General features: G+C 43.9%; 1 protein-coding gene across 1 annotated transcript in view; it reads right to left on the reverse strand.

The window, feature by feature from the left end:
* The window catches only part of SCN4A (sodium voltage-gated channel alpha subunit 4), a 108,566-nt gene that overhangs the window by 66,821 nt on the left and 20,720 nt on the right, over window positions 1–21,025 (reverse strand). The window contains exon 2 of the mRNA XM_056547843.1: window positions 8,197–8,513. Within this exon, the coding sequence (XP_056403818.1) occupies window positions 8,197–8,454 (258 nt within the window). The 5' untranslated portion in view covers window positions 8,455–8,513. The remainder of the gene's footprint in view (window positions 1–8,196; window positions 8,514–21,025) is intronic.

Consider the following 21,025-nt stretch of genomic DNA (forward strand, 5'->3'; position numbering starts at 1 on the left):
TTAAGAGTATCTTCAATTTCAAGACATTTGGCTTTCTGTCTTATCACTCTCCACTTGGAGGAATTCCATATTTAATAGAATGACATCATTTGTTAGAGATCTGACTAAACTTGTTATGAGAGAGTTTATTACTGCATTTCCTTCAGGATACACTTTTCTCGGTAATACTTACCCAAACTTATTAGGAGAAAAAAAGCTGTATTATTTATTCTACCACATTCTAATGGAATAAACACTACAGCTTTTTTCACTTATTTGGGCCTCTTGACGCTGCTATGATCAACATCGGATACTATGGATTTAAGTTTGGAGTGGCACCAAGAGTGACCAACTGCAGGGTGGAGAACATCCAGTTCCGGCTCTTCCCAGTTGCCAAAAAAGTCCTAGCATGAATGTAATACTGTCAGCTGTTGCAATGTACGCATCACTAAGTAACACTGATTTATCTCAGGTTGGTGACACCACTGCTAATTTTCTTCTATACAGAGCAGGAGGCATCATGAATATTAAGTATATTTCATAAAGAAGCCACATTTCAATTGATCTCCTAAAGAAGAAATGAAGAGGCTCATTATGCTGGAACTTTTATATTATCGTGAAAAACTTATCCCGAGGAGAACGTGCTCACATTTGAGTCCAGATTTGTTTCTAAGTAGTGAATTGTTTCATAACACGTTTATTCGGATCTCTAACAAATATGCCTGTGATGTAATGCTGTGAAATATGGAATTCCACCAAGCGGAGAGATATCCAAGACAAAATCCAAGTGTCTTAAAATTGAAGATACTCTTAAAACTTTGTCCTCTTTACAGAATTAATAAGTGGCGAAGGACAACTTGGCCTCCAGGTTCCTGATCATCAGCATGAGCTGGACGAGGTAAAACTGACTAAATGGTATCGTGACATAGATGATTATGCCACCTGTAAAACGTACACTTGGCAATTACATTCGACCATGGATGGAAAACGACGTCAGCAACGTCTGTGCCAACGTAACCCTAAAAAGAACAATTATTGTACTGAAGGTTCTCTTTATAGCTAATGATAGCTCTTCAGAAGTCTCCACTGAACAGCCTTTTTTGTTCAAAGGCCAGGAAATTTCTGTAAATGGCCGAAAACATAACAGGAACATTACACAACACCAGAATACTCACCATCCACTGTAGAAGGGCTGTGCCAGAGCTAGGATGATCAAATATCAGTTGTAAACATTTCATCTTTTCCTACCGCCCAACAACTAAAACAGATTGGTTTTAGTTCCAGGTAGACCTGGAGTCCTTTACTTTTGTCGATTAAAGGGGCTATCTAGCAATTTTTTTTTTCATTAGGCATTCTGCCCAGGCTGCAGAATAAGAATAATAATGGAATTTTGATCTCCCATCCTCCGGCCCTGGTCTTCTTCCAGCTTTTCAGGACCAACACATCACACTACGCTCAGCTCACCTCGGCTGGTGGGAGGATGAGCTGCAGTGTGAAGGTCTTGCTCAATCTATCCTAGTATGATTTGACCTCGTTAATCTTTACATCTCTATTGATCATAATTAAGGCATTGGAGCTGAGTAAGACTGTTTGATTAAATCTGAGTTGTCATTGGGTGTCCGATGCCTTGTTCTGGACAGAATTATTTTCTTATTGGGAAGATACTTCTGTGTCCACAGGGGAACAGCCAAGGGGTCGAATGTGATGCCAACATATGCCAATATTTTTATGACTGATTTTGAAGGTAAATAAATCTACATATCTGCATTTCCTATATGTACAAACTTGGTACAGATACATTGACAATGTTTGTTGTAAGGACAGGCAGTAGTTTTGATGTTTTTTTTTTTTAGAAGAAATCAATGGAATATACCCTGAATTACAATTTACCATGGTGAAGTCCGAACATTGTCTTCGGTTCTTAGATACCACTGTCTATCTTTAAAGTAATAAACTGGTGAAAGAAACTGATCATAAAGATTTGCTTACTTACAACTGTTTTCACCCCAGACGTATGATTGTTTCCCTACCGTGGAGTAAGATATTAAAGGTGAAATGAATTGTTTACTTACCCGGAAAACTGGAGGGAAAACTTAAAAAAAATGCATTCTAAATGTCTAACTAGGGTGTACCTAAGGCTTATATTATCCAAACACAAAGGGTGAGATATCAGCTCCACCGAAGATGGCTTACAGTAAGAGCAAGAATTTCAGAGACTGGTTAGTTAGGTCGGATGTTAGAAGTTCCAAACCTAATATAAGACAGACATGGCTGGGATCTAGGTTTGTGAGCTTCCCATGCCTCGACTGACCATTGCAATCTATATATATATATATATAAAACTCAATGTGTGTATGTTCCAGCATCACGTCCAAACGGCTAAAGATATTAACATGAAATTTGGCACACATTACTTATATGTCAACAACAAACATAGGATAGGTAATTTAACCCTTACTCATCCCCATTTGTCTTTTTCTCTTTTTTCTTCCCCTTTTTCCCCCCTTTTCTATTTAAAATGACTACCGTTTTCTCCTTTTTAATATATAGACGAGAAAAAACAACAAGAGGTGCGCCCCTAGTGAGGACCGTTTATCATAAATGGAAGAGATAGCGCAAAGATGGGTTCTTACCCCTAGGTGTTGCGCTCAGAGCACAACACCTACAGTAGTGTCCAGATGCAGAAAATCAGATGGGACCGCTGCCACGAGGAACTTCCCGGGATGACGTCAGTCCAGTGGATTGCAATGGGAAGAGATGTGTGAACAAGTTCCTCTAAAAGAAGGCGCTGGTACCCGAAGATGGAGGTGTACTTCTTTGTTAGCTACGCGTTTCGATCCCGAACCGGGATCTTCATCAGACATACCTGATGAAGATCCCGGTTCGGGATCGAAACGTGTAGCTAATAAAGAAGTACACCTCCATCTTCGGGTACCAGCGCCTTCTTTTAGAGGAACTTATTCAGACATCTCTTCCCATTTTTCTGCTTTTGCATATTCCTTTTATTTTTCTGCATCTTTATTTCATTTTTATTTTGTTATTTTTTACTACATCTATTTCTATGCATTTTGTTTGTTACCTGCTCTAGTTCATGAACATGATTAACAAATGTATTTATTTTAATTGCAATCTTATATATTTCTTCTTTTTTCTAGGCATGGTCACTTTTATGCCACTTTCATGTCACAATCACTGGGATGAACACTCTACATCAGGGGTCTCAAACTCAAATTATCTGGGGGCCACTGGAGGTAGCGGCTGGGTGAGGCTGGGTCGCATGTGCCCCTCACATATAATGCCCCAATCATGCACCCCTCAAATATAATGCCCCGATCATGCGCCCCTCATCATTCACCAGCAGTAGCATCCCCATCATCCACCAGCAACACCCCCACCCCCATTCTCCCCACCCCCTGTGGTAATAGCATGAGCTGACGGATGATGGGGGTTCTACTGTTGGGGGGGAAACATTTGGGTAGGCTGAAGTTTCCCCACATTAGGAAGGTAGCAATTTCCCCACATTAGGTAGCCATAGCACAGATTCCCCACATTAGGCAGCCTTAGCACAGATTCCCCACATTAGGTAGCCTTAGCACAGTTTCCCCACCTGGACTGCGCTACTTACATCTGCCTGCGAGGACTTCCTGGCGGAGGTGCCCGCTATAAGTGACATCATCACACGCGCTGCGCAGGGAGTTGGCGTCCCTGCGCGGCACTTGTGATGACGTCACTCATCGCGCCCACCTCCACCAGGAAGTCCCTGCAGGCAGATGTAAGTAGCAGTTTAGTGACGGGGCAAGACTGGTTGTCCCGTCATATGTGCACCGGGTACCATGTAGCAGTGTGTGAAGGCTTCTGGCATTTAGCCCTGCTTGCCCAAAGTAGGGTTAAATGCCTGAAGGAATCACCTGCCCGGCACCTGCATGTCCTGAACTTCAGGCGATACTGGTGCGGGCCGCTAAATTTCGTTCCGCGGGCCGGGAGTTTTAGACCCCTCCTCTACATGATCTACTGTATGTATAGGATTTTCATATCACCCATAATAAATTATTAAGCATATATTACTTGTTTTGACTTTTTCCCCTTTGTAGCCTTGATTGCTCCTGCAGAGTTTTGTTTAAGACACTGTTATGTAGTTGATAAGAACTTGCTGTATAAAATAGACATATAACACTGAAAAATAGCTGGCACAACTACCTAACACAGGTGCACGCTGCTGTGGAAAATACAAAGTATACAAAAAAGAAGGTTACAGCAGCACTCTTGGTCAAAAAATTTAAGATCTTAGCACTTTTTAAACAAAACGTGTCCCCAATCCACCACGCGGAGGTGGCCTCACTTCGAATGGGACCCTAACACGCTCATTCCATTCACCTCTGCTGGGTATGTAGCCTCTGACTGGGTGGCATGCAGGATCCACTATCAATTTAAAACACCTCCTGTGAACAGGGATGGGTGCACGGCTACAGAGGCCCCTAATAAGTGATGTCGCGAACATAAAATTTTCGGTTCGCGAACGGTGAACGCGAACTTCCGCAAATGTTCGCGAACCGGGCGAACTGCCATTGACTTCAATGGGCAGGCGAATTTTAAAACCCACAGGGACTCTTTCTGGCCACAATAGTGATTTAAAAGTTGTTTCAAGGGGACTAACACCTGGACTGTGGCGTGCCGGAGGGGGATCCATGGCAAAACTCCCATGGAAAATTACATAGTTGATGCAGAGTCTGGTTTTAATCCATAAAGGGCGTAAATCACCTATTATTCCTAAATGGTTTGGAATAACATGCTTTAGCCCCCTTTAGGCAGCACTTAGAGCCCCCCTTTAGGTAGCACATAGATTCCCCCATATTAGGCAGCACATAGTTAGAGCCTCCCTTTAGGCAGCACATAGAGCCCCCTTTAGGCAGCACATATTTAGATCCCCCCTTTAGGCAGCACTGGTTTTATTTCACAGCCAAAAAAGTTTTTTTTATTTTTTTATTTGAACAACTGTCACACCAAATGTGATTTGCACTAGTGTGACAATGAGCAAAAAAGGTTGCCAGCGGAGTTCCCCTTTTAAGCAGAGGTACCCAACCAGGGTGCCTCCAGCAGTTGCAAGACACACGGACTGTACTTATAACCCTTTTAATACTGTAGTTAGTTGCTTGAAGGAAATTAAGTTTTACACTGGAGTACCCCTTTTAACCAGCGGTTCCCTCCCAACCAGGGTGCCTTCAGCTGTTGCAAGACACACGGACTGATATTTGAGCCCTAAAAAGGGCTTTTTTGGGTGCTGTCCTTAAAGCAGATGTTAGACTAGTGCTTTAGGAGTAAAGTGGACCCTGAATACACCACCTAGCAGCAACCTAGCTATCGCTTTCCCTATTACAGCAGGAGCAGCTTCTCTGTCCCTCCAGTTTCTAAGCCTGCAGCATGCCGAATGAAGGTAAATGGCTTCCGTGCAGGAGGTAGGAGGGTCTGGAAGGGAGGGACTGCTGCTGATTGGCTGTAATGTGTCTGCTGACTCTGACTCACAGGGTCAAAGTTTACCGCAATGTTAAAGTATAGGGGGCGAATCGAACTTCACATATGTTCGCCCGGCGATGCGAACGTGACGATGCTAAGTTCGCCGGGAACTGTTCGCCGACGAACAATTCGCGACATCTCTACCCCTAATTTGCAGTGCAAAAAAAAAATAAAAAACACTGAAAAATAGCCAGCACTTTTATATCAAAACATGTCACCCATCAGAGGCCACATGCCCAGCAGAGGTGAGTAGAATGAACATGTTAGAGTCCCATCAGAAGTGAGGCCACCTCTGCATGGTAGATGGGCAACATGTATTGATCAAAAAGTGCGCTAGGAGCCTCCATTTTTTGACCAAGACTGCTGCTGCAACCTTCTTTTTGTATATAGACTCAACATGTTTGCACATGCGCCCACCATTTAGCAGTGTCTAGCTTGATATCTGCACTCGGGTCTATATGCAGAGAATCCTGAGCGTAGGTTAGGTGTTTTGCACATGTGCGGGAAGCCTGCACAGACGCAATAGATACTGTGAGTATAGTGAGAGTATAGGTAGAGAATGGATCAAGCTAGAGATAGGTGGGGAGGTTTCTGAGAGCCCTGTACATGCACAGTCCGTTTGTTTATAATTGTGTATTTGGAGATGATGTCACAATTAAAAATGACTTTGTATATTTGTATTATCACTATGCAATGAACTTTATTATATTAAGTGAAATATACTAATGTTAAGGGCTAGGATGGACTCTTCTTCGACCAAAAGTGGCACAGGGGAGTTTTTTAAGCTGAATGACAAATATACAATGTTCATTATGAGGTGCAAATACAAATTATCTGTTTCATGAGAAATAATTTGTATTTGCACCTCATAATGAACATTGTATCTTTGTCATTCAGCTTAAAAAAGGCACTTGAGCCAAAACATTGCATCTTTAAACTGATAGAATAAACACTACAGCTTATCACCTATATGGGCCTCTTGACTCTACTGTGATCAATATAGGATACAATGGATATACAGTATATATATATACACACACACACACACACACACACACACATATATACATATACACTGCTCAAAAAATAAAGGGAACACTAAGATAACACATCCTAGATCTGATTAAATGAACTCTTTCAGGAACTGCTGACACACTCCAGCCACATGAGATCTAGCATTGTCTTGCATTAGGAGGAACCCAGGGCCAACTGCACCAGCATATGGTCTCACAAGGGGTCTGAGGATCTCATCTCGGTACCTAATGGCAGTCAGGCTACCTCTGGCAAGCATATGGAGGGCTGTGCGGCCCCCAAAGAAATGCCACCCCATATCATAACTGACCCACCACCAAACTGGTCATGATGGAGGATGTTGCAGGCAGCAGAACGCTCTTTACGGCGTCTCCAGACTCTGTCATGTCTGTCACATGTGCTCAGTGTGAACCTGCTTTCATCTGTGAAGCGCACAGGGCGCCAGTGGTGAATTTGCCAATCTTGGTGTACTCTGGCAAATGCCAAACATCTTGCACGGTGTTGGGCTGTAAGCACAACCCCCACCTGTAGACGTTGGGCCCTCATACCACCCTCATGGAGTCTGTTTCTGACCGTTTGAGTGGACACATGCACATTTGTGGCCTGCTGGAGGTCATTTTGCAGGGCTCTGGCAGTGCTCCTCCTGCTCCTCTTCCTTGCACAAAGGCGGAGGTAACGGTCCTGCTGCTGGGTTGTTGCCCTCCTACGGCCTCCTCCACATCTCCTGATGTACTGGCCTGTGTCCTGGTAGCGCCTCCATGCTCTGGACACTACGCTGACAGACACAGCAAACTTTCTTGCCACAGCTCGCATTGATGTGCCATCCTGGAAGAGCTGCACTACCTGAGCCACTTGTGTGGGTTGTATACTCCGTCTCATTCTACCATTCAAAAGTGACCAAAACATCAGCCAGAAAGCATAGGAACTGAAAAGTGGTCTGTGGTCACTCCCTGCAGGACCACTTCTTTATTGGGGGTGTCTTGCTAATTGCCTATAATTTCCACCTGTTGTCTGTTCCATTTGCACAACAGCATGTGAAATTGATTGTCAATCAGTGTTGCTTCCTGAGTGGACAGTGTGATTTCACAGAAGTGTGATTGACCTGGAGTTACATTGTGTTGTTTAATTGTTGATGGTGTCATGTATGTTGGACACATGGGCACATGTTTTAGGATATTTTTCCCTAGTTACAGGCAATGTGATTGACTTACTACTGCCTTACTAATCTCCCTTTATTCATACATAATGCACTGCTTTAAAAAAAGAGGTGAGGGCTCATGAGCAGAGGTGCAATGCACAAGCAGTGCACGATCATCACCCACAATCCCCGGGCTCTTGGACATGAGAGTGAAGATATTTGCTAGGATATTCAGCAAGGGGGCGGGCTGGGGGCAGAAAATTGATGAGGAAGGGGAGCTGGGCGAGCCGTCTCTCTGCCTCCATTGTGATCATGAGCACAATAGCCATGGATAGATAAATGGCTAGCAGGACAAACTAAACTAATAAATCTAAGAAATCCCTTTTTTCAAAGCTCTTAACCCCTGCTATAACCCAGTAAACTCAGTATACCAGGTGAATTAGCTGTCAGTTTCTCTTTAAGAAGGTTACTATAAGTGAAATTACAAATTCTAGCTCCACATAGTCAAACCATCCAGTTTCACATCCACATATTACCTTTTGGGTTCTGTAAAAAGGATCCAAATCTTCCAGGGGGACCCCAATAAGCTCCGGTGATGGATCTCCATAAATAAGTGGAAGATTATTCCCAGCCTCCAGGCCATTGTTAGGTTTTAGTATCACTTCATCAAGAACTTCAATATGTTTCTCTTTCCGAATCTTTTCCTCTTCAATTTCCTTTTCTATTTTTGCAAGGCTCTCTTTGGTAAATCGTCGCAGGCTGTCAGGGCCGGGAGGGTGTATTTTGCCGGCCATATTGTCATTCTGTATTTAGGAGAGGTGTAATATGGCGTGTCTGCCTGGCAATCTAAAACCTATGATAACAAAGATAATAAACATATCAGAAAAGACATAGAAAGTAATAAGCAATGACTGTCAAACATTATAAAGTAACTACAATGATAGAAAGAGTAAAGTACAATATACTCTACATACTAGTAGAGTGCAGCAAAAGGCTGGAAAATAAGCAACATTTCCAGAAAGCACACTGGTCAAAAAATTAACTTGTATACCCGACAATGTTTCCTGAAATTGACTCAAGGCTTTATACATGGCAGATTATTCGCGAGGGGTTTTCCTATAGGTATCCCATGGCTAACATGCTCGGGGGAAGCTAGAGTCAGACACACCTCAACATTCTATTCCGGTCCAAAGTCAAGTCTTCTGCCTAGCGAGAAGTCCCACTGCAAGGATAAAGATCTTTACAGAAAGAAATACAAAATTCTAGGGAATTGTACAATATTACCGTAAGTCGGAGCATCACATATGGAGAACTCCGATCATCCGCAGAGGACAGGATATAGCTACAGAAAGTGCAGAGATAGCAGTGACGATCAAGCCCAAAGGCCTCTCTGTCTTTTTTTTATTCTTACAAAGATTACAAAGAACGTCATCAATAGATCCAACCATTATACCATTATAGTGGTGATGGAATGGGCTTGGTGAATTATTTTAACATGGCTTATCCTATGGTTTGCATTCATAGATATTCTAGTAAAATGTCCTAATATTATTTTCCATTCTTCCCAGTTAATGTCCCCTATAATTCTCACCCATATCTCTTGACCCTAATCTTAAAAACAGCAGATGGTAGGTGGGCGAGTTGTTACAGATTTTACATTGGGACCCAGGAGCTTCAACTTACGCTTTGGCTACATTGAGTATTCCAACCATCAGATGTGCTCAAATAATCATCTTTTGATGACAGGGGGTGTAGCTATGGGTGGTGCAAGGGCAGCAGTCTTACCCACTGACGTACCTAAGCTTTGGTAAAACCTGACGGGGGCACATACCCAGGGAAAAGGAGGCGCTCAGGAAACCAAAGCATTGATACACCACTACCTACACATTGAGTGAAAAAAAAAAAAGGGGCCCGCCAGGCACAGGTGCTCCCTTGCTAATGTGGATCCAGGACACTTGCCTCGGATCCCCAGGTTAACGAGTGCTGGTTTCATCTGTATTTGCACACACCCAGGCAAAAGCTGCCTGTCAGTGTAAGCTACAGGACTTGTGGTTTACACTGGAAAGAGACCTTGACCTTTGTGACCTTGACACAGTGCAGGCGCGATGACATCACTCATTGGAGCCTGTCCTGTGGAGTAATAGCATGAGTTTTTTCTATCTAGCTACCTACTTGGCTACCTACCTACCAATGTAATTACCTACTAGGGGGTGGAGATCATTGTACCTACCTAAGGATGTATTTACCTGTTTGGGGGAGCTTCCTACCTGGAGACATACCTACCTATGGGGGGGGGGGGAACTACCTAATAAGGGAACTATAATAACCGCTGTGGGAAATGCCTTTCTACTGTGGGAGGATACTTACTGGGGGACCTACTAGTCTACCTACTAGCCACCAAGGGGGGCATTATTACAGTTTGAGAGAATAAATGGGGAGATTATTTAGAGGTGGGAGACCACTGAAAAAATGTGGAGTTTTTCGGGCAGATGCTGAAGAGAAGAGTTTTGGCTGGAAGAAGTTGTCATGGCATTCCAATCAAGATGGCGAAGAGAAGGAAAGAGGATGACTGTGATCAGAAAAGATGTCAAGTGTGAGTCACTTAGTTTAACTGTATGTATATTACTGTGTGACATGCCTTTTTTTTTTTTTTTTTTTTTGAGGGGAGGGGGTAGGGCGTCTCCAGGGGGGTGTTGGAGGGGGGGGGGGGGGGTTGTGACGGTGCAATTGTTGCCAGAGGACAGGGTGGGTGAACTGATACAACACCTCACCAGGGGTGCTTAGGGGCACTAGTTACACCTCTGGTCACACCATACAAGACCTATTATCACCAGTATTCTGCACATTTCCAGGGTAACACTTCTGTAGTAACATTTCCTTGAAATAACCTGTGATGGCCAGGAATAGTTATGACTAGCCTATTCAGAACTACATGGCTATTTAGATAGGAGTGACACACACTCTTTTATAAAGGCTCAGGGCCCTCTTACTCTTACGATCATATGCCCGTGGAGGGCTAAAGTAATACTTTATCTTAGATTCTTAAAGGGGGTACAAGGAAATCGGGTTGGACTGGCCATTCCGTTATTAGGGCAGAACATGGACCACAACAGGGGTCAAGTCCTGGGGGAAAAAAAAGTGTGGGAACTCATTCAAGATTTCCACTCAAGGACTGATCCTCCAGGACGCCTGCCAATGGGAACGGTGTTGTGGAAAAAGTGCAGGGACTCAGTTCCCAATGCGTTTCTGCAGAACTTGAGTCCTGGACCACAGGCTCTTTGGTCATTTGGGGCACTTCTCAAAATAGTTAGCTATCAATGCAAGGAATCATGTTGGGGATTTTTCATTTATTAACAATAGCAGTCGTAGGATTTGGTAGCGATAATAGTGTACGTCAAGGCCTTCCTGGCTTTTACTTTTCTATAGAAGCTTTAGTTACTATGTAGCAATAGCCTTATGCTGAATGAACACATTGTGGGTATAAAATGAGAGGGTAACTATATGCTGATGCCAGAGGCGCCGTTCTAAATACTGCTATCATTTCTGGATCTGTGAGTCCCATCTTCTAACCTTTTGCTCCTGTACTAAGAATATTGGGTGAGGCATAAATCAGTTTATACCATTGGATTGGTCTCGTAATGACACACAGACGGGGAAAGTGAGGACCTCTTAGCACTGGGCTGCTCTGAAGCGATTCCAGGCACAAGGCTGGCTCCTCAGCTGCCATCCCAGATCATCCATTAGGGGGGTCAGGTTTCGGCAGCCTGATGACTCTGTTCATTCCTTCTGAAGAAGGAATGATGCATAAAGCGAGAGACGCATGAGGAGGGCAGGGAGAGTAAGACAGAGCACAAACTAACATCCGGGGTTCCCAAACCAGCCCTCCCTCTTCTGCATACTCCGTCCCATTCCCTACTATTTTACGCACCTAAAAATGCCCTCGCTTCCGCTTCTAACTAAATTCAATCTGGAGCTGGAATTACTCTTTCTCCTGTCGGCTGGATTAGCTGTGAACTGATACCTTCCTTCAAACATTATAAAGCATGTGGATTTGTGCCAGCCCTTTGACCTCTTTATTCCAAGCTACTTCTTTTTGGAACAAGCTTTAGTTCCTTTTTTTCTTAAAGGGGTACTCTGCTGGCCTGCTTCTGGAGCTCCGCTCCCCAGCGTCCGGAAGTTTATTGTTCCAAACGCTGTGTGCGGGCTTCCGTGTTCAGGGCTGCCCCTTGTGATGTCACGCCCACCCCCTCGTGACATCACGCCCACCCCCCTCAACGAAAGTCTATGGGAAGGGGGCGCGACGGCTGTCGCGCCCCCTTCCCATAGACTTTCGTTGAGGGGGTAACTATTCCTGGCCATCACAGGTTATTTCAAGGAAAAGTTACTACAAAAGTGTTACCCAGGGCTGTCGCGCCCCCTTCCCATAGACTTTCGTTGAGGGGGCGGGCGTGATGTCATGAGGGGGCGGGCGTGATATCACAAGGGGCAGTCCTGAACACGGAAGCCTGCACACAGCGTTCGGAACAATAAACTTCCGGACGCTGGGGAGCGGAGCTCCGGAAGCAGGGCAGTGGAGTACCCCTTTAAAGGGGTACTCCGCCCCTAGACATCTTATCCCCTATCCAAAGGATAGGGGATAAGATGTCAGATCGCCGGGGTCTCGCTGCTGGGGACCCCTGAGATCGCTGCTGCAGCACCCCACTATCATTACAACACAGAGCGAGTTCGCTCTGCACGTAATGACGGGCAATACAGGGGTCGGAGCATCGTTACGTCACGGCTCTGCCCCTCGTGACGTCACGGCCCGCCCCCGTCAATACAAGTCTATGGGAAGGGGGCGTGGCGGTCATCACGCCCCCTGCCATAGCCTTGCATTAAGGGGATGGGCTGGGATGTCATGAGGGGCGGAGCCATGACGTCACGTTGCTCCGGCCCCTGTATCGCCCGTCATTACGCACAGAGCGAACTCGCTCTGTGCAGTAATGATGGCGGGGTGCCGCAGCGGCGATCCCCGGGGTCCCCAGCAGCGGGACCGCGGCGATCTAACATCTTATCCCCTATCCTTTGGATAGGGGATAAGATGCCAGGGGCGGAGTACCCCTTTAAGGACATGATAGACTCTCTGTGATCATCAATGGGTCATTTTCCCCATATAATTTAATAGAGAAATATACTAAGCAGACTGACTGGGCTGGATATCATGCCAAACCATATGATACCAGCAATTTAGGTTACCATTGCAGGTCCCACAAGGATTGCCGCCAGTACTGTATTTACGTCAGTGCTCTCAAATTGTGGCCCTCTAGATGTTGCAAAACTTCAACTCCCAGCATGTCCAGACAGCCGTTGGCTGTCTGGGCATGCTGGGAGTTGAAGTTTTGCAACATCTGGAGGGCAACAGTTTGAGACCACTGATTTACTAAATCCTCAGATCAAAAGAATAACTTGAAGCTCATGGGCCCCAGTGCTATGTATGTACCAGAGTCCCCCATTCATTATGTGCTACTTACTGTACAGCAGCAGGGTCGAGGATCTCTTACAGACACCATGATCCAGGAGTGACTCCTTTAAAGGGGCACTCTGCGGGAAAACATTTTTTTTTTTTTCAACTGGCTCCAGAAAGTTAAAGGGGTACTCCCGTGGAAAACTTTTTTTTTTTTTTTTTAAATCAACTGGTGCCGGAAAGTTAAACAGATTTGTAAATTTCTTCTATTAAAAAATCTTAATCTTTCCAGTACTTTTTTGGGTCTGTATACTACAGAGGAAATGGTTTTCTTTTTGGAACACAGAGCTCTCTGCTGACATCATGACCACAATGCTCTCTGCTGACATCATGACCACAATGCTCTCTGCTGACATCTCTGGCCATTTTAGGAACTGTCCAGAACATCATATGTTTGCTATGGGGATTTTCTCCTACTCTGGACAGTTCTTAACATGGACAGAGATGTCAGCAGAGAGCACTGTGATCGTGATGTCAGCAGAGAGCTCTGTGTTCCAAAAAGAAAACCATTTCCTCTGTAGTATTCAGCAGCTAATAAGTACAGGAAGGATTAAGATTTTTTAATAGAAGTAATTTACAAATCTGTTTAACTTTCTGGCACCAGTTGATTTAAAAAAAAAAAAAAGTTTTCCATGGGAGTACCCCTTTAAACAGATTTGTAATTAATTTCTATTAAAAAAATGTAATCCTTCCCATACTTATCAGCTGCTGTATGCTCCAGAGGAAGTTGAGTTGTTCTTTTCTGTCTGATCAAAGTGCTCTCTGCTGACACCTCTGTCTGTGTCAGGAACTGTCCAGAGTAGGAGCAAATCCCCATAGCAAACCTATCCTGCTCTGGACAGTTCCTGACATGGACAAAGGTGTCAGCAGGGAGCACTGTGGACAGAAAAGAACTACACAACATCCTGTGTAGCATACAGCAGCTGATAAGTACTTGAAGGATTAAGATTTTTTTTATAGAAATCATCTACAAGTCTGCTTAACTTTCTGGCACCAGTTGATTTAAAAAAAAAATTCCCCCCAGAGTATCCCTTTAAAGTCTTCTCTTTAAATAAAAAGTGTGCACAATTCCTTTACTTTACATACCATAAGAAGCCTCCCTGTACACCAAATTATTAAGCCAAGTTATGCCATACAGCCTTTTTTTTTTTGCAAAAACTATAGTACTTCACCCAAAAATGACTTCCAGTTTTTGATGAACCTTAGTGTTGCTCGCGAATATTCGTAATGCGAATTTTATTTGCGTATATTGCATATTAGCGAATTTGCGAATATTCGCGAATATAGCACTATATATTCGCAATTACGAATATTCTTTTTTTTTTTTTTTCACCATACACATCACAGTGATCATCCCTCTCTGCTTCCAGCTTGTGTGGTGTAAAGAAGGCTCTAATACAGTGGTCCCCAAATTGTGGCCCTCCAGATGTTGCAAAACTACAATTCCAAGCATGCCTGGACAGCCAACGGCATGCTGGGAGTTGTAGTTTTGCAACATCTGGAGGGCCACAGTTTGGGGACCACTGCTCTAATACTACTGTGTGAGACTGGCGTACGAATTTTCGCATGTGCGAATTTTCGCTTATATTGATTTTTCGCATATGCGAAAATAAAACGCGAATATTACGAACATGTGAATTTAGCGAATATATGACAAATGTTCATCCATATATTCGCAAAATATTGCGAATTCGAATATGGCCTATGCCGCTCAACACTAAACCTTATACAGACTTTTCATTTGGAGCCAATAAATAGGTGATACTCTTCGTATAATAAATCCTTTTAATACCAAGTCCATTTTAGTCAGTGACAGGCAGTCAGGGGAGGGTGTCATATTGGGTAACGCTCTCACTTCTCTAGTGCCACCGTGAATATTACCAGCCGCCATGCACATAATTGCTCTGCCAACCACGGGGTACAGACTATGGTGTCAACCAGATGCTAGTACAGGCTTATTCTTGGAATAGTGATCCTAAGACGTGACTGTTTGAGGTGATAATATCTAGTGGCAGAACATAGCACTGGAGCCCTTTACCAATGTCCGGGCAACATACCAAGCGTAAAGGAAAAAGGTGGAAAGTGAGTACAACGAGGACATGGACACTGCTTATAGAAGAACAATAGTCAAACTATTTGTACAGAGTTGTAGGGAAAAGACAAACATAAGTTGGCATGAAAAATTCTGTGTTTCTTGCTAAATATTCATAGGGTATGTCCACACAATAACATTTCCTGTGGATTGTGGCTAGAGATGAGCGAACTTACAGTAAATTCGATTCGTCACAAACTTCTCGGCTCGGCAGTTGATGATTTTTCCTGCATAAATTAGTTCAGCTTTCCGGTGCTCCGGTGGGCTGGAAAAGGTGGATACAGTCCTAGGAGACTCTTTCCTAGGAATGTATCCACCTTTTCCAGCCCACCAAAGCACCTGAAGGCTGAACTAATTTACGCAGGAAAAGCCATCAACTGCCGAGCCGAGAAGTTCGTGACGAATCAAATTTACTGTAAGTTCGCTCATCTCTAATTGTGGCACATAAGTTCTGATCAAGGAATGGGGGGTCATTTGGCTCTCCTTTTTTTCATTTTTACATTATGCAACTATCTCCTCCTATAGACATAAATTGTCTCTTAGATAACAACATAATGGATGCGATCAGCTGACAAACAAGTGTTTGCTCGTTTGACTGATCCGGAAAAAAAAAAGTTTATAGGAACTTTTGTTTCTTAATGGGGTACTCCAGTGGAAAACTTTTTTTTTTTTTTTTTTTAAATCAATTGGTGCCAGAAAGTTAAACAGATTTGTAAATTACTTCTATTAAAAACTCTTAATCCTTCCAGTACTTATTAGCTGCTGAATACTACAGAGGAAATGATTTTCTTTTTGAAACACAGAGCTCTCTGCTGACATCACGAGCACAGTGCTCTCTGCTGACATCTCTGTCCATTTTAGGAACTGTCCAGAGCAGCATATGTTTGCTATGGGGATTTTTCTCCTACTCTGGACAGTTCTTAAAATGGACAGAGATGTCAGCAGAGAGCACTGTGCTCATGATGTCAGCAGAGAGCAAAAAGGAAATTATTTCCTCTGTAGTATTCAGCAGCTAATAAGTACTGGAAGGATTAAGATTTTTTTAATAGAAGTATTCTATTCTATTGTTCATGGTTTTGCAGAACAATACTAGCTGCAACGCTGCTGGTTGGCAACCACCACGTGTCCTGGGTCTTACCAGCCTTCAGCGATGTTTTCTGGCCCTATATCTGCTGCTTTTTCCTCTCTGTTCACTAGAGGCCGCACATGAGCACTGGCTGTGATATAGAGCCAGCGTGCACTCCCTAATGGATCCTACTCCTCTTATCCCTGCCTGGCATTCCCTATATAAATGTCCATCACCTGTTGCCTTATCCCTCAGCAAGGTTGTGTTTCCTGTATTGTTAAAGGAGATCTCCAGTCTTTAAGAAACGTACCCTCTATCCTAGCTTTACTGCATTTGACGCTATCTTTAAAAATCAATTTGCCACATTTTGCCTGCCTGGCTGACTGCCACTTTTAGCAGAGTGGGTAGCACAAGTGATTACATCTCAGACCACGAACATTAATGTTCAGACCTCCACTGATTAGGAGAATGAGGAGGGAGACTTTGCATTCTCTCCCGGCTCTGTGTCAACACAAGTCTATGAACGTTTCTTCATCATGTGACACAGGCGGGGTGGTATTGGACAGGCAGGGAGAAGAGCGTGTGGCAGCACCGACTTCTCCCATCTCGTTCTCCTGATCGGCGGAGGCTGAACACTCAGACCCCTGCCGAATGAAACGTTAGACATGTTGCTTATCAGATGTTTTTCATAATGACAGAATATAAAGAGAATTTAAAATTGCATACAAAATGAAAAAAATAAAAAAGCCAACGTTAAAGGTGATCTCCGCCAATAGGCATCTTATCCTCTGTCCAAAGGATAGGGGATAAGATGTCTGATGACTGGGGCAACCCCCCTTTCCCATAGACATGAATGGAGGGAGCGTGGTATGAGGTCACGAGGGGGCGTGGCGTGACGTCTCCTGCCGCGGGAACCCAGCATTCTAAACATACTTTTTAGAATGCCAGGTGCTACAGGGAGATCACTGGGGGTCCCAGCAGCGGGATAGAGGATAAGATGTCTGTGGGCAGAGTATCTCTTTAAATTGTAGAAAATTGCATGAGGGTTTACTAGAAAATTCTAGACATGGGCATAATCTACACATCTCTGCCCCAGCTGTAAGATTTCCTCAAAAACAATAAAGAGACAAATATTTATTTAATATCCGACCGGATTGGCTAGCAAAAACTTGGAGACTCAATTAGCCAACGTGTACAGAGAGCTTAAGACATAGTACAAACTCAGAACAGGTGCCTGTATCACTCCTATCACCATCATCTGAGCAGCATATCTTAACGTCAACCCAAGCTCTATTTATAGCCAAGGAGAGCAGTTTGATGTGCAGTGTGGTCAAACAGGTGCCACTTGGTATGAGCGAGAGAGAAAAAACACTCAACCAATCCATAATTCAGTACATGGTAAGGTGTTCTATATCCTTGTAAATAGTTCTATTTCCTAATGTAATGCTTGAGAATTGAAGTTATGTGGAAACGTATGATGCATGATAGCCTCATTGCCTACTCGGGGTTACTTTTACTTATATTAACCTATTCCATTAAATATTCTTAGCCATTCAGTCAATTGAGTAAATCAAGGCTTCCCTATCATCTCAGCAGCAGCAGTGCTTAAAGGGGTACTCCACCCCTAGACATCTTATCCTCTATCCCTGTGGCTGGATAGTGGATAAGATGTACAGATTTATATATATTTACTAGCTGAGTACCCGGCTTTGCCCGGTTTTGCCTTCCTAATCCTTGTTGGGGATGAAAAACAAAGGAGGAAGCTTTTGACTTCATTACCCATCCTCATATAGTGTTATGTCATATCCCAACCCCATATCCCGTCCTCATATCTCAACCTCATATCCCGACCTTATATCCCGTCCTCATATCTCGACCTCATATTTCGACCTCGTATCCCAACCTCCTATCTCGACCTCCTATCCCGTCCCCATATCCCGACCTCATATCTCAGCCTCCTATCCCGTCCTCGTATCCCGACCTCCTATCCTGTCCTCCTATATCGACCTCATATCCCATCTTCATATCTGGACCTCATATCCCGTCCTCATATCCGGACCTCATATCCCATCCCTATTTCCCGACCTCATAGCCCAACCCCATATCCCATCCCTATATCTCATCCCAATATCCTGTCCCCATATCCCGACCTCATATCCCGTCCTCATATCCTGTCCTCCTATCTCGACCTCCTATCCCATCTTCATATCCATTCCTCATATCCTGACCTCATATCCCGTCCTCATACCCCGACCTCATATCCCGTCCTCATATCCTGACCTCATATCCCATCCTCATATGTTGTCCTCATATCCCGTCCTTATGTCCGATCCTCATATCCTGTCCTCAGGTGGGACTGATTTGTGATGAAGATATTGTAAGCTGAAAATAGAAGGGGGACATGGCTTTGTGGGACTGAGCGTGATTTGCAAGCCAGACCGATGCACAAAAAGGTAGATAATAAAGGGGTGAGGCTTAAACAGTGGGCATGTCTTTGTGAGATAGGGTGTGGCTTGAAAGCCGGACTGACACATTCACCAGGAGATGCAGAGCGGAGCTTGTGGAGTAAGGTACTGGAAGTCCCATATACTTACAACCCATCTTTTATATAAGGGTGTAGGTAAGGGTTAATTTAACTATCATATATTTTTATTTGACATATAAGTAATATGTGTACCAGGTATTATTGAAATATCTTCAACCGTACAGAAATTATGTACATTTCCTGTAGATTTGCATGGGACTTTAAACAAAAAACTGATAGGGGTAGTTAAGGGTTATATTAACTATCCCATATTGTAAGTGGACATATAAGTAACATGTGACCAAGTATTATCGAAATATCTCCAGCCGTTTGGAAGTTATACAGTAACATATATTTCCCATAGACTTGTATGAGACTTTAAACAATGGGGGCAAATGGGGGTGAGTAAGGGTTAAATCACCTATCCTATGTTTGTTGCTGACATATAAGTAACATGTGGCCAAGTTTCATGTTAATATCTTTAGCCGTTTGGATGTGATGCTGGAACATACACACACATACATACACATAATGTCCCTCATTTACTATTGCAAACCCGACATGTTTTGTCGGGTTGTGTGCCAGATTCTGTTGCATTGCGGCAGAAATTCTGTCTGCGTCAGATTGTGCGCCAGAATTGAAAAAACCCTGACTAACTCTCCATTTTGCTGAGAAAACCTGAAAAGGGGGCGTGGCCACCGGGAAAGGGGTGTGGTCTCTTAAAAGGGGCGTGTTCCCGACATTTTCACAAAAACCCAACATATTTACTAAAGTTTCCGCATAAAATGTGGTGGATTTGAGCTGAGGAAAACCAGACAGATCAGAGCATGTGTAAAAAAAGCAAAATGTAGGGAAAGTGGAAAATGTAGGGAAACCTGAGTAAATACCGCAGAAAATAAATTGTAGGGAATTAAAACCCACAAAGAAACCTACACAACAGTCTTAGTAAATGAGGGCCATTGAGTTTTATATATATATATATATATATACATATATATATATATATATATATATATATATATATATACATATACATTTTTAAATGAGAGGTACACATGTTATACAGCTTGGAACACAATAGGTTCCGACCACTGGGATCTTCAGAATAGACCCAAGTATTCTCGCTGGGCACTCCGACCCCCACTTGCCAAGACTAACTGATCTCAGCAGTAATGGACGGCACAGACAATCACCAGCTGAAGCAGGATACCTCTGTTGCTGATAATTGACTAAGCAGCCCATCACTGCCGAGACGCACCCAGAAGGTGGGGGCCTGAGCGCCCCGAGGGATAACCTGGAGATCGTAGAGGGCCCAGTGGTCAACCTGTGTTCTTCCCACCACCCCAGAGTTTGTGAAAAAAAATACATCTCTGTACATGATTTTACAGGTACAGGTTATTGGGATTAAAATTATCATCAAGTTCAATGTTCATACATGCTGTTTATATGAGTATCCTTGGATTACTTTTTAACATTCTTTATGGTTTTCCAATGTGTCGGAAAAAAAGTTGGCTGTACGTGATTTTTGGTTATCCAGGAAAAAGATAAAATCAGGATAGCAACCCTTCTCCTATGTTGTAGGCATGCTCTGTGACCTGTGCAGAAGTCATTGTGCAGGAAGTGTAAGTTTCTGCTCCTGCTTTAAAACAGACATGTAACCTCTCATTGTATTCCTGCTTGTGATGAGAATTAAATATATTCTGAGAAGTGATTTCTACAGAACAGGAAGTGTCAGCTTATTGTAAGGTGACCCATTCGACCCACTCCACCCATTCGGCCCAAGCGCTTTTAATTAGCAGGAGACTGCATATGGGTTTTTTCCTAGAATTCTCCCAGCTCTCTGGCAGGGAGCACATGGTAGGTGATCACACTGGTGTGGTGCTCTGTGGCGGCCATTGTTACTGTGATGCTTTGTCTGTGGGGTGGTGTGACCCGGAGCCGGGGGCTTGGTTGGGCAGCAGTGGGGCTGCCTGGCCACTGGGTAGTTCCCCCTGTGGGCTTGGTGTTGTGGGGGCAGTGGTCGCCGCCCAGCGCTATGCCAGTGTTAGGTTAAGGACCCACTCTGACTAGGTGGCCTTGACGTGGCCAGTGGGCCCCTCCCATAGACTTGCATTAAGGGGACGGGCAGTGACGTCACGAGGGGCGGAGCCATGACGTCACGCTGCTCCGTCCCATGTATC

This window comes from Hyla sarda, chromosome 12, assembly GCF_029499605.1.
Source record: "Hyla sarda isolate aHylSar1 chromosome 12, aHylSar1.hap1, whole genome shotgun sequence".
Classification (NCBI taxonomy): Eukaryota; Metazoa; Chordata; class Amphibia; order Anura; family Hylidae; genus Hyla; species Hyla sarda.